The 15,429-nt window shown below is 43.2% G+C and overlaps 1 protein-coding gene across 1 annotated transcript in view; it reads left to right on the forward strand.

Moving 5' to 3' along the window:
• Positions 1-521: 521 nt before the first annotated feature.
• unc5b (unc-5 netrin receptor B) overlaps positions 522-15,429 on the forward strand; it is a gene marked incomplete at both ends in the record, with an annotated part of 50,174 nt that continues 35,266 nt past the window's right edge. Inside the window, one exon of the mRNA XM_083897876.1 lies at positions 522-609. Within this exon, the coding sequence (XP_083754002.1) occupies positions 522-609 (88 nt within the window). The remainder of the gene's footprint in view (positions 610-15,429) is intronic.

Genomic DNA, 15,429 nt, shown 5'->3' on the forward strand with positions numbered 1-15,429 from the left:
CTCGGGAGTCCAGTCTGCTGCGGCAGCGGTGATCATTTTCTACTCCTTGTGGTCGCAGAACAAGTTTGAATGTGATGGGAAAAGGACTCTCTCTCTCTCTCTGCTCTACTTTGCCTCTTTTCGCAGCAGCGACGCGTCAAACTTTTTGGTGACTTTTGCGGCACCTTTGCGCTCATGGTTTCCTGTCAAGCCGGCTGCAGATATATATCTGGAAACGTGATCTAATGTGACTAGACCTGATAACGAGTTTCTTTTTTTTTTTATCCACGGACCTCCTCGAACTTTGATTGCGGGCGGAAATTACACAGTTTCGATTTTGCACTCATTCACTAACAAGTTGCACGGGGATGGATGCGCTTTGAATGAACTATTTACGCAAAAACGCATCATCCGTCAACACTTACAGGACTCCTGAGAATATCACTCAGGGTTAAAGACATTATAGGACAGACGCCACTTGGTGTGTGTGTGTTTAAAGCACCGCAGGTTACGCTGTGTGAACGACGGCGTAGCCGGAAAAAATGCTCTCTGTTCGGATGCAGCGCGACCAAGGTCTCGGCCCTCTTGTTCTTCTCCTCCTGTTCGGTGGATATGTCGTGTCTGACACCGGTAAGTTATGAAATGAAAACATCATTTGTTTAATTGTTTAATTATTGTTCAGCAATGTACATTATGATGTGCATCATATTTCCGACACACTTACTTTACGCACTCGTGCGCACGGATATAGGCTGTTCCCCGTTATTCCTTTTGTCAAATAACAAAAATCTTCAGACTTTTTAATTTTTTTCTGAAAATACCCAGCACGAATATTACCCGGAGACCCTAACTTGAGGTCCATATAATTAAACTGGTCCTGGATTATGACTGTAACAGTGCAGAGGTTGAGGCAATGTGCTGATCAGCACTTTTTAAACCCTCTGCAGAAAAGTCTCCAGACTTTGAGCAGATCTGAGCTCAGAACACTCTTTTCTTATTGAAGCAGAAAAATCAAAGTCCCCTGGTGTGCGGGGAGTAGTTAAGGTTTTGCTCCATGCCTTTTTGCTTCTCCAAAACAGAAAGTGCAAAACCCTGTGAAGAGAAACACAGATCACTCCAAGTGCTCCAGGGAAAGAGGTTCTTCTCATTTTCTCCCTCAGTCGATGATACAGCAATACTCCTTTGTGTACAAGTTGTTTTCGAATTGCTCAGTTGTTGTTAAAGAATTTATACGTTTATTTTGTTGCACAGAGTATTTTTGGTCAGAGCAGTCTAGGCTTTGATCTAGGAAGAGTAGACTGTTATCAGTGTAGTGCTCTGTGTTAATGCCATCAAAGACTGCAGCTCTCAAAGAGATGAAACCACTTGGCACACATGCAGGGCATGGGATGGGACAGGACTGGGGGAATCAAGGTAACACTGACCAGTGTTAGAATAATGATTTGCCTCAGTTGGTAGGCAAACCAGAACATCCCCCCCTTTGCCAAATTAGAATGAAATACTAGGCTGGAATCTGAGGGTTTAGTGGATTGTGGCTTAAGCTTGGTTTACTGTAGGAAAAGAGATCAATGTGGACAACAAAAAGTGACACAAAACCTCAGCTAAACAAAACAAAACAAAAAGAATCCCACCTTCATTTTTTTTACCGCATGGTAATAATTGTATGTGGGAAACACTGACCGTGTGTACAGGTCTTTGGCCATTTCATGGAAATGCCAATGACGACCTGCGCCGTACCTCACAAGGTCCTTGTGTTTGTGTTATTCCCCGAACAATCGGAGCAGAAAAGCAGCTTACGTTTATTACAATTATGGTGTTCTGAAATCCTTGCATAAGAAATGAGAAATATTGATATAAACAGGTAGGAGGGGGCGACACCATTGGGACAATGGCTCAACGCGGCCCAGTAAAGTTCCTGTTTAGTAGAGAGGGAGAAGGCAGAGGTATATTTAGGTAACATATGATTGCATTTATCTTCTTTCCCATTGTGTGTTTGAACTGCCCCACCACCACAACCCCTCCCTGCCATCATCCTGGCTTGGTCTCTGCCTTCGTCGTGGATGTGCTGAGCTCACATTTCTAATACATGGATCCTCTTTCTGTGTTGACATACACATTAATTACAAGACTTGTCTGGGGTAACTACCCTGCTGTCCACTGTCTGTCTCAGCATGTGTCTTTATTAATGACTTCATCGCAATGAGGCAAAAAAACGACATACGGAGTGTGTGTTTACACACTGTTTGTGACACGTAGGGATTAAGTGACTGTGTGCGTGTGTTTGTACATGGGCTAGTTTCATTGGGTTTATTTAAATCCAGACCAGGAGGTCAAGACGGGACCAGAGTGAGGTGAGGGTGAGGATAGCGAGGGGGCAGTCGGGTGTTCAGAGTTAGGGAGCGTAGCGTGTCAGACACTCCCAGAGAGGACTGGATGAATAGTGACACTCTTCTAGAATGTGTTCTCTCATTTGTGTTAATCCTCCTGCTCTTGAATAACAATGCAGCGGCTATGAGTGGGCTCACGATCTTTATTATTGTTATTATATATGTGTGTTTAAGGTTACTCAAACACATAAAGTCAGCTTATATGACATTAACTGTGAATTTTAGATGCATCCAAATAACAGGAAATGTGACAACAAAGCCAATCTCGAATAAACACCCCAGAGCAGATTTGGCTTGGAAGATCCTCAACAGATTGAGATGTCAGATTAGATTAAAGTGTCTCAGAAACATGTAGTCATAACAGTGCAGTGCTGCCAGGCTGTTGCATCTGCAGTGATGTGGACAGGTGGTTGGGCATCATGATACAGGCACAGCTCACTTTGGGCCACAACGCAGGTCAGACAGGTTCCTCAGGCAAGTCCTGCCGTCAGACCCGAGCTGGCTTCACCCTGTCCTGGAGAAGTGCATTAGTTTTATGACCGTCAGGCGGCAGGGGATGGGATCGCTGGCTAGGCACTGCCCTCTCTGCTGTATTATTCATACGTGCAAAGTGGACTTTGTTAATATTTAAAATGTGCTTATGATGCTCAAATTCTTGACATCAGAGACAGCACAGGAGAACGAGGTGGGAGGGGAACAGCTGCTCAGCTCTCCTTGGTGTAACTGACCCGCGTGGCTATTGAGGTTAGTGAAGGGTTTTAGGGCACCAATAGGCATTTATAGGCTACATAAAAAGAGTGGCAGTTCACGCAAGTGTGCCAACTGCAGCCAGGGGTCGTTGCAGTGGATACCAAACAAGGAGAGGGGTTACGCAGGGTTTTGCTATTCATGTGGAAGTGAGGGGGAAAATATCAAAAAAAAGATGGGAAAATAAATGAGTCCATGAAAGACACATTGAAATAGATCGATCTCAGGGCATGGCTTTTAAATATTTTTTATGAAAGAGCAGAAAAGAAGAAGAAGTCCAAATATCAGTGGTATTCATGCGTCATTAAACCTCTGGCACAGGCCAGAGAATGAGGCAGTGAATGGATGGAGGAAATAGGTGGAAAAGCATGTGAGGAAGGCAGGTGCTGTGCAGCAGGAACCCGGTCTAAGTTTTGCAAAGCAGCAGAAGAAACGGTGGCGAGAGAGGGTTATTGTCGGGGAGGGAGGCACAGGGTGGAAAGTGAAAAAGAGACACAAATCCACCAGGGAGATGGTTTTATTAAGGCTCTTATCGATGGAGAGAGCTCACAGTATTAAGAGTAGACACGTTTAATGCTTTGCCAATATTGTACATGTTAGATTGGACCATAAATCTGCACCAAACAGCGAGGGCTCTGTAAGAGGGTAAAACAGAGAGAGGTAAATGGAGGAGGCCGCTGACTGTAGAGAATGGAACGTGGAATTAGTGGCAGAAGAAAGTTTCATGCACAGATTAGCAGACCTGAGATGAATGGGATTTTAAGCACAGGTCATTATTTTCTGCTGCATAGAAAATAAGTTCCCATTGTATTTAGTATGTGGATGATAATGACTTAATCAATACTGTAGCAACTAATCCAGTCAATATGTTATTTAGAAATAACCTGTTCAGGATCAACAGTAATGACTTACTGGTTTTTGGTTAAACTTGTTTAGTTAAACTCTCAGCAGATGGCCTGCACGCTGAGAAAGCAGTGATAAAATACAGGAACATTTCCGTTTAATCCAGACGTTTAAATGCAACAGACAGACAACTCTTTTTGATGGAGCAAAACTGATATCTTTCATGTTATATACAGAATTACATAATACGTTTGTGACCTATAAATGCAAATGCTTCCTAACACAACACACAAGGGTAAGTGGAGTAAATAAAAACTGAGGTTGTGGTGATAAAGTGTGTGTGGGGGGGTGGGGGGGTGGATAAAACCTTGGGTGGAGGAGGGAGAGTTTCGGTGGCAGATGGGAGCTGGAGTTGCTGCTGGGCGGGCAGGACAGGGTTCCCCCCGTCCCTCCATCTCGCCCTGTGGGGGGAGATGGGTGGGGCAGACAGGGAAACAGGAAGAAAACCTCTGTGGGGTTCCATTGTGCTTTAGATGAATAGTAGAAGAATTTAGAGAGATTTTTCTGCCCCTTTTGTGTGGGGTAAAGGGAGCAGCAACAGAACACACACACACACTCATGAATCTAAGTGTGTGTGTGTGTGTGTGTGTGTGCTACTATCGCATGATAACTCATTTACCAGACCAACACTGCTTGTTTTCACTAAATAAATCACAGATTATGTCACTACGATATGCTCAGTGACATCTAATATCAAAAGCTCACACACACCCACACAAGCGAAAAAGACACATTCGCTGATGAAGAGGTAGCATTTATGTGTATAATGGTGGAAGACCTGCTGGGTCACTCGGGGGCGGGGGGGGGGTAGTGAGTGAGTGAGTGAGTGAAGGAATTTTCTTTCAAGGTCTCAGCAGCACTCAGAGCATCGTGACCAATAGGATCAGAATACGCTGTGGGGGGGCCACACCACATCCTAAACAAACCCCCCCCCCCGCTCCATGCCCAAAGATAGACACATGCACACACACATTTTGGTGAAAGTGGTTGCGCCGAGGTTCACAGATCAGAAGTGGTGCCAGCACTTGATTGGCTGCTCTGCGGTCCAGCGCTCTGCGTGTGTCCTCGCCTGAAAAGGGACGTTTTTTCAGGCCACGTGAAATTCCCCCTCATCTTCTTAGCGCAGGCTTTTTTGTCTTCAAAGAGCAGTCGAGCCAAGTCCACTCAGAGCTTAGACCGCAGCCAATCTGTTACAGCTTGTGTTTGTTTGTCTGTTTGTTTGTGTGTGTTTGTATCTGTGTGTGTCATGTGGGCTTGCTTTAAGTGTGTTTATAATACGCCAGGAGAAAAAAAAAAATGCTGCATTAAGGAAGGCAGCAAGCATTATTCCGACTTTTTAAAAATATTTTTATGAATTTGGCATACAAAACTACATTCCCTCACATCCAGATTAAAAATTGTCTTCACTTTCTCCTGTTTCCTCTTCCTCTCTTGATAGTCTCATCAGGCATATTTATAGCTTTATAGTTTCACATATACCAACCTCCGTCATCCATATCTCACTCACTCCATCATTTTTTTTTTTTCAGCCAGCTCTCTGGTGGAGTTTGGGAATTGCTCTTTAGAAGGCACTGTGAAGAATCCCATTTCTCTGAGTGTAACGCTTATTAAGGTCCCATCTGTCCTCGGGGTACTTATGAATGTGGGGGGTGTTCGGGTTGTCGAGGGTAGGTAAAGGAGGGGAGGGAGGGAAGCTTTGTCATGCCTTGTGTGTAAGTGGATGTGGGTGCCACCGGGGGCTTGTGTGAGGTGGGAAGGGACTCTTAACACTGTGGAGCACACACTGAGCAGCTGGTGTGTCTAAAGTAGGGGAATGACACACAGACCTCCCCGGAGATACGGGCATATTGAGCATACATGCACATATCTCTATCGAAGAGCGGCAAACGGAAATGACCGCGCTTCCTTCTGTTTGTTTCTGTCAGCTATAGGCAACAGCAGGACTTTCAAAAAAAAAAAAACATAGTTTTCATTTCCTCCCCCGTGTTTTAAATCAAAAGGACTAGTGTATAATGAGTGCATTAGCGAGCGTGTCTTGATTAGCGGTGGCTTTGACGGTTTTGTGTGATTGGGTGTTTGTCAGCAGGGTGCTGCTATGTTATTTAATGTAGTGACTGACTCATTTTCCCTGTTCATACTAGAGAGTGATTGACCACTTAATCATAGGTCAACAGGGGTCACATCCAGATCTCTCCTCTCTGTCTTTCCGTTCACCGCCTCGTCTCTTGTTTTGCTTTTCTTGTCTTTCTGTTTCTTAAGTTTGAGCATTAAAGAAATGTGCTTTTCATCCTGAAATCTAGGGCTCGGCAATGAGTAGTTTTCAAACTGAAATTGCAAATTTGAAGAAAAACACTGTTATTAATAAATCACAGTGAGTGCTGTTTAATTCTCCTGTTTCAGACTGTTCTTCCCCCCAAGGGGTATGCAAAGTGATGTAGGGGGGTACACGACTACAAAATAAAGAAAAGAAAAAAGATATGCAAACAGCCTGATTACATTTTGAAACTGGCATATAAATAGACATACAGTCAAATTCAGCCAAACATTGCAGTAGATTTCTTAAAAAAGAACGTGAGCTGGTGTTACTCACTGAACATGCTGGTAATTTTTAAATAGATCTATTTGGTGACTTTGAGAGATTTTATTGTTACGTGTGCTGTGTGTGTGTGTGTGTGTACAGAAAGACACTTTTTGTGCGCAGGTGTATCTGTTAAATGTTTGGAACCACTGTTCTAAGGAATTTAAAAAATATGTATGCATGTTGGAAGCAATTCATATCTTTAAATACCCAAACTTGCAATAGAGTACTGCTCCATCAAAATTTTAATCTGTTACGCAATACATATTAAACTGAATCATGACTTTAAAAAAAAATAGCAAAAATCAAATTGCAAAAATAGCAATAAGATATTTTCCCCAAATCATCCAGCCCTACTGAAAATACATGCCGACAGATACGAACACGCACAGTTGGGGCTTTAATCCCCGTTTCTGCTCCAACCTTCTTGATCACAAACACACAGCAAAGAGAAGAGTGAAAGAATGAGATCTACCCTCATCCACCCTTTAATTCTCCACCTGTCATCAGCTCCAGGATTTAATTCCTGTTTCTCTTCCAGAGGCTCCACACACACACACACACACATTAATGATTCGGGGTGGGTTAAAATATCGATTTGGTGACATATCGTCGTCCTTTCTCGTGCGATACGGTAATGGATACGCCGGGGCAAATATTGATATTTTAATTAATAAATTAAGACGCTCTAAAGTCCATGCCAGTTTCACGCGGTGGGCGTCGCTACTTGATGTCGCCTCGCGGTGGCGCTGCTCAAATTAATGCAGGGAAACTTGGGCGGAAGTTACATGGCTGAAGAAGAGGGAGTTGTGTACTTTTTTTTTTTCAGACATATATTGTGATATGTCACTATGTGATTGTCAAAGTTGCGTCGTAACATTATTGCTATTGTGGACTATGTGTTGCATATCGTATTGTGTGGTAGTCTCTGATTCCCACCCCTAGTAAAGATTCAGTTCTCGCCTTGGATGCCGGTCTTTATCAAAGCCTGACAGGTCCCTCATGGTGCAGGTTGTGTGGTTGGCATGAGTGTGCACGTGCGATGAGTGCACGCCGATGGGAAGTCAGCCGTACAGGTATTACTCCCTTTTCTGCATGGGTCACAGTGGGGTCACACTCGCCGTCTCAATCAGAACACAGCTCTCGCATGCAGCCATCTCTCTCTTGCTCTGGCAGCCTCTCTGATTGCACAAAAGGAAAGCCCGTTTTTTATTTATTTTTTTTGTCCTCCTGCTACATTCACCACGCAAGGTGTACACGCTATAAAACGCCACTGCGCGTCAGTCGCCAAAGACTTTGCAATCGTTTTAAATGAGCGCCAGGTGTAAAGTAGCAGGGGGAAGAGGCCTGGTCAAATATATATCTGCCATGTAATTAATGTTAGATTTAAGTGCATGAGCTCACACATGCATCAAATGTGTCAGCGGGTGTGTGTTCCAAGCCTCTTACCTGCTGCTGACCAGATGGGCTCAATAGCCGACCTCACGCTCACCTCTCGCCACCATTCCACTTAGATTAGAGGGTGCGCTGAGCTAAGGCGCACAGGTATTATAATGGACTCTTCATTTCACCCTCCTCCTCCCCCCAACAACACACTATCCTGCAAACACACACACACACACAGAGACAGAGTGGTCATTCGTCATGCAGAACATTTGGGATGACGATGTGCTGTTTAGTGCGTGTGTGCGGGAGAGAAAGTGTGTGTGTGTGTTTAGCTGTTTGGGCAGAACCCGTGGCCTGCTGTTTATGGGGATTATGAAAGCAGATGGACAGCCATGCTGACTGGTGAGGGTTCATTAACTCTGGGTGTCTCTGCTCTGACTCTGTCGCTGCTGTAGCACTGCTTCAGTTTGCCCCCAATCCTCTCAGCAACAACATGCGCTGTGTGTGCATGTGTGTGTGTGTGTGTGTGTGTGTGTGTGTGTGTGTGTGTGTAGTTTCAGCAGGTAGAGAAAGCACCTCACACAAAGGAAAAGCCACATAGGTGTTTTATCGATCGGGGATACATGTGAGCTTGAAATGTGTGCCTGATTGGCTCATGTGGATGGAGTCAGCACGACGACTGCCACTTCTTTTTGTTTTTGCCTTCTGGCATCTGCTCCCACATCGACTTAATGTGAAGTAAAGCATTCCTGTGCCTTTTTTTTTTTATTATTATTATTTTATTTTTTTTGTCCCTGTCAAAAAAAAGATTTTCATACGTGAAAAGCAACAGGAGAACACTGGAGACTTTCCGTACTCAGGTTTTTTTGAAGCCAGCTGAAGACATGTTATGATTTAGCCTGATGCAATATTTTCAGCAGAGGACCACTCGCATGGTGTTTCACCGCTCTGCCAGAGGAGATGAATAGGTATAGTTATAGTGGGTCATTAAACACTGAGCTGTGTCTCTCTGTATAACTTCAACCTTCACGCTGCAGCCAGCTTCTGTCCTCCTTTTCAACAGCTTATTAAAAGAAACGCAGCTCACGTAGGGACAGACAGACAGACAGACATACCTGTGGAGAGACAGACAGATAGACGGACAGAGGGACCGGCAGATTCCTGGGCAGATGGATTGATTGTAGCCCTCGGTGGCCTTGGCGTAATCAGACACCAGTCGCCCAGTGTCATGCAGGCTTGGCAGGGAAGTGAGCAGGAGTAAGAAATAGACGACTAATAAGAACTATTGATCATTTTCATTATGATTATTTATTTATTACAAGGTGTGGAAGTATCCTATTGAAATTGAAGGAATTATTATTAGGATTATTATTATATTATCTAGAGCTGAAACGATTGATCGATGAATCGATTATTTTTCGATTACTAAATTAATCGGCAACTATTTTGATAATTGATAATCGGTTTGAAGCTTTTTTCATGATTAAAACAAGATTTCTGATTGTTTTAGCGTCTTAAATGTGAATATTTTCTTGGTCTCTTTGCTCCACATAACAAAGAGATCATTAAAACTGAATCATTTTGGTTTGTCAACAAAACAAGACATTAGAGAACATCACACTGATCAACGTTTTAATGGACCAAACGATTCATCGATAAATCGAGAAAATAATCGACAGATTAATCAATTACGAAAATAATCGTTAGTTGCAGCTCTAATAATAACATTACTACCACCTGTAATCTGTTGTCAAATGTCAAATAAAATAAGGTTATGCCTTAAATTTAATCTTAAAACTAACTAAAAGGTATTTAATATACTGTTTATTGATATAAAAACAAACAAAAAAAAACACAAGGAGCATTTTGCCCCTTTGGTACTTGAGGACAGGTAGATGAAACATTTTATAACAAGTTCTTATAAAATGAATAAATTATCAAATTATTACTTAATTTTCTCCTGATCTGCTCATTTATTAATGACGTAATGTCCCCTAAAAGGATGGTATGACTGAATATTTGTGCTACATTCCGGTCCATAATTGCGATTACCTTGGTGTGACTGCGAGCTTGTGTCTTTTGTCGCACTTCGTTACACAAAAATGACCAACTCGACAAAATCACAGAAGCAAATGGAGCTCATTTACAGGCACTTTTCTGGTGTCGCCTCTTTGCCCTTGAGAGTAAATAATGGCTGTAATGGAAACATATGAGAGTTTTACAGGGGAAATGGTGACAGATTATGACTTCTCCTCTGCTCTTATGCCCTCAGTGATGAGGTAAGGGAGGCTTCATTTCTTAGATTTAGGACAAGAGACTATGCACTGCAACAGGAAATAGAACTTTTATGTGCACACGCCAACCTCCGCCCACACCTCTGTCAGTACCAGTGTGTGTGTGAGTGTGAGTGTGAGTGTGAGTGAGTCGCTGTCGCTCACGGCGTCCCTCTTCATGCTCCTGTAAGCGTGCATTTGTGAGTGACGGTTATACAGTGGTGTGGAGTGTGTAAATCTCCACTCCTCCTAAAGCTCTCAGCAGTGGACCTTCCATTAGCACAACAATTTACACATCTGTCCTGAGGCGAAGAACAGGCAACTCTGAGAATAATGAAAGCCTCAGTCAAAGTGTGTGTGTGTGTGTGTGTGAGGGAGAGAGAGATCAGGAGAGTTAGGAGAGACTCTGTAAACAAGAGACAGAGGAGGTTTATTAAAACCTCATCCTTTTGTCCTCCTATTCTCTGTGTCCCTCACCTCCCCCCCCCCCCCCCTCTTTGAGCGATTACATGCCTCTGTCTCACTTGTCTTTCATCTCTATTCGTGAAGAGGAGTGGAATGACGGTGTTCTGTGCCGTGTAATTACACAGAGACATCCTGGATGAGGGTGTCTGTCTCCACAAACACATACAAAAAAAAACAACCCCTCTCTCCCCTAAATACCTCTTGATAGAGGGTGATCTGAAAAAAAAAATAGACATTTAACTGCCTTTGATCCACCACAGGGCCCTTGTCTTTACCTGCCACGTATGGAGGCCTAATAAGTACTATCACCAGTCTATTTATCTCATTAGAAGCACTGACACTAACATATGCGTGGCTCGGCTCCAACACCGTGGGAATGATCTACACAGCTCCTGCATTCTTTCTAAGCACAGAGTCATAATTGTGACACATTTACAGGCCAGTGTTCCTATCTCACCCATGAGTCATATCGCTGAATAATTATGGAAGGGCGGCTTTTTATGGGCTTACATTGGTATTGGCTCAACCTTTAATTGGCCCAAAGCACATTTGCATTCTGGTAAGGTAATAATGGGGCTCTTTGGAGACACTTTAAACGAGAAAGTCATTGCACTCTGACTTAATTCTGCTCATAGAAGTGATGATGCCTCCAGATGGCTTTTTTTACTGAGTGTGATATGGCCATTTTGTGTGCATGATCATGCACTTACCCAGTACTTGGCAAATAGCTGAGTTGCTAGCAGTGCCACTTGTCTCTTAATATCCATTTTTGCTATGTAGTGTTTTTATAACTTCACTTATTTCATATTATTTCACACAGCGGCAGAGAGAATATTTCGATAAAGACACGCCCCCCACTTAAATGATGATACTAATAGATCCGCTTGTTGGTTATTAATCCTGTGTGTTATGAATCTACTCGACGAGTGAATGAAATGAGAGATTTTCTTTGCCTTGTCCTTTCTTTAAATTGTGTGTGCGTGTGTGTCTGGGTCACATGCTGCAAACAGAGGTCACACAGTGTGTTTTAACACTCTGCAAACTGGTCACTGGGGTCAAGCAGCTCTCTGTTTGAGAGCTGAAGTCTCTCTGAATGTGTTTAACGTGTCTTTTTACTTGTGTAAATCTGCCCCCATTCATGGAGACTTAACTGTCTCTCTGAACTCGCTGGGAGATGAAGTGAGCGTCCTAATGCAGCTCAAACAGACTTGGAATCAGACAATAGGTCGGAGTCCTCTATTGCACGTAGCCGAAGCTGAATAGACTCTGAATAGACCCGCGGTGGTGCAGCTATGCAGCTGCTGGACAATAGCCTGCTCAGCAGAAAGGCAGCCGGTGACCTCAAGGTCTGCTCCGGCCCTGTACGCTCTGATCCCTGAACCCTCAGCACACACAGCACAAGCGAGACTCTGCAGTACACACAGCAAATCAGCTACAATCACAATTTGGAGCCATGAACATGGTTTATAGCTTGTACATGGCTCTCAAATCTGTACCAAACATATGCAGCCAACAGGTGGTTGGTGAAGCTTATCATGCATCATACATACAGCAAGGGGAGAAAAAGGTGATTTAAGTCATTTTTAATGTTGCATGGTTGCTGGGCTGCTCTGAGTTTTCCAGAAACCGCTGATCTATACCCATCTCTGGGGTTTTGAGAGAGTGGTCAGAAAAAGAGAAAATATCAGAGTGAGCCACAGTTCTCTGAGTGAAAATGCTCTTTTGTTGCTAGAGGTCAGAGAAGAATGGCCAGAGTGGTTTGAAATGATAAAAGGGCAATGCTGGCTTGCAACACTAACTCAAAATAACCATTTGTTAAAACCAAGAAGAAGGGCTAGAGCAGCAGGAGACCACACCGGGAGCCACCCCCTGCTGTTTTCTTGTTTAATTCATGCATAAACATACGTGTAATAGTGCAAATGTTTTTATTGGTATTTGCATTTTTGACACAGAATCTGTAGCAGTGATGCCACTGCCCCGTGTTGTTACGCATTCCTTAAATTGCGAATGAATTGCAGGCACAATGAATCATTTTAGTTCTTTGGCTTTCATATTTTATAATTCACACACTCTGAGACTTTGAGACAACAACAGTGTTCAGAATCACATTGTGCTGGGAATTACCCCCCTTCTGTTTGAGCAGGGAATAAAAAAAAAAAACACTTTATTCCACTTTAATAGTAACACCTCTGTGAGCCTTAGACATACTTTCAATTCCCAAAATAAACACCATCATCATCATCATCATCACCTCTCTTACACCCAAAACACAAATCCTACTATCGGGGAGAAAATGTCCACGCACACACACACAAGCGATGCATCCCTCTGCATTTGATCACAGGCAGCCTCCCCTCCTCCCCGTTTGTGTTTATCCTTGGGATTATTCTGACCTAATCTCTTTAGAGCATAATTCAGAGTAGATTTTGTGTTATTATTATTGCTGTGTCCATTCCCCACTGCCCCGCTGGGATTTCCTGACTACCGTAGTGCTCCGGTGTTTGGAAAATTGATTAAAAATGCTGACCATTGCCCTAGATAACATAGGGTTGGGGGGAAAAAATAATAATAGCAAACACAAATGATATACTGCTGCGTCTTCTAAAAAAATATGTACTCTCTAATAGAACAGTGGGAGTACTTGCTCAGGCAGTGTCAGACAATGTAAAGATTCCTCCAATGATTAAATGCTTATCAATACAATGAAACAACTTCTGCCTGGGAACAACTTCAAACAGCAAAATAGAACAAAAAAAAACTCCTGAATCCTCTGCTAATTACCTGGAGCAAAATTTGTATGCGTGCAGTTCGAGTGGAGGCTCCATCTGTGTTTGACAATTTGATATGTTAAGTCTGCATTTTCAGGATAGTTTAAAACACCATCTGCCTTTCACTTCTCTCTCTAAGTGGGGAGAATTTGAATCTGATAAAACTGTAGCACTATACCCAGGAAAAAAAGTAACATTGTGTGTAAGTGGGGAAAATAAAAATGCAATGTAAATGCATGCCCTGTACCTCTCTGTAGAAATAAACTATTGCCTTTACAAAGAAATATACATGTTATATTGAGCAAAGAAGCCAGAAAATATTCACATTTTAGACACACACACACCTATTTCCATGATTTGCCACTTCCTTGTTTTCTAACTCATTAGAGGAAAAATACCTTTTAAGTAACTCTTGCCCATAAGCAGATGACAGGTGAGTACATTTGCCCACATTAACCTCTCACAGACACAAAACATACAGTAGATCCCTGTGGCCTGCTGCGACCTGCATTTCACATCCTTCCAGCACTCCCCCTTTGCTTGCATGCTTTTCTCAATTAAGATGAATAATAGAATTGCAGAGGGGAGCAGGGACAAGGAGCTCATGCTGTGACGTTACCCTGAGGCACTCCGTCAGTGAGATGGAGAGAGAGGTGGATATTTTTGGTCCCTGTGCCCTCACACCCCTCAGATTCCTAATGGATCACATGATATGAAAGTTTCCTAGTGGATATGCGAGGCCGTGCATGTGCGCGAGGAGGGGAGAGGAGCAGGAGCTTGGGTTTATTGCTCATATATGCGTCGACGGTGAAGATGAAGGGAGTGAGACGGAAGGTGAAGGGGCTGTGTTTGTGTTTGCTATTGGGGGACTAGCAGAAAAGCCCACACGGCGGCAGTGTACATTTCATTACTCTGTGCTCTCCTCCAGAGGCCGAGCTGTGTGCCACAGCTTCTGTGGACACCAGAACACCCCCATGATTACATGCACCGCACCACTTGAAATTGATGTTATTGATCGCACATGCTATTGTTATGTGGAACACCTCGGAACTGTAGTGTGAGTCTAAGACAAGAAGGTATGATCACTCTCACTCAAAAAAAAATTGCCTCTTCTGCTCAGCTAACTTTCTCTGTTTGTTTTTTTTTTGTTGTTTTTTTATCATCACACTTATTAACTAGACAGGCTTCACTTCATATCGTCCACTTTGCTTCCCTGGGTCTTCCTATCGTTCTTAGCTTCCTTTTTATTTGCTTCACTGATTGCTTTCAGTGTCTCACCAGCCATTAAAATGATTGGAGACTGTGCAATGTATATTAATGTGCTTGTACTTAGAGTAGTTTCACTGTGCACGCCATAATATTTCTCGGGGAAAAAAACTGTGGCAAGCCTCTGTATCAGGTAACTAAATTGAGATTGTGATCTGTTATTTTTTGACATATGTATGCTGAATATTCTAGCACTTTTTACACTCTCTCTTTGAGGCTTGTGAATGTTGCACGTTTACTCCTTCTTGCCATTCTGTACACAGGGAGGGACATTGACTTGCCTTCAGGCTGGCAGCCAAACTTATTCACAAAGCCAGACTAATGTCTGCGTTAAAGGGAAAGTCTGTGTAGACTGGGGCTGTCAAATGTTCATTTATATTAGATTAGTGGGATTAAAAGTTCACATATATGCAGGGCGCCCGTATGTTTCCCACCATATCAAATGACAGTGTCAGCTGCAGCGGTGAGGACAACATGAAAGCCTACTGTACATGAGGGAATCTCGGCTCTCTCCTCTCTCTCTGCAGATATATAGTGGCCGTACCGCTTCCTTGGAGAGACGTGTAACTGCATCTCGCGGTGAGCTGTCTCATAAATACCTGTGTACACACACACACACACACACACAGTGCCGGGCGCACATCCACGCTGTGTTCTCATCCGTGGGTAATAATGTA

Source organism: Microchirus variegatus (genome assembly GCF_963457635.1).
Source record: "Microchirus variegatus genome assembly, chromosome: 11".
NCBI lineage: Eukaryota > Metazoa > Chordata > Actinopteri > Pleuronectiformes > Soleidae > Microchirus > Microchirus variegatus.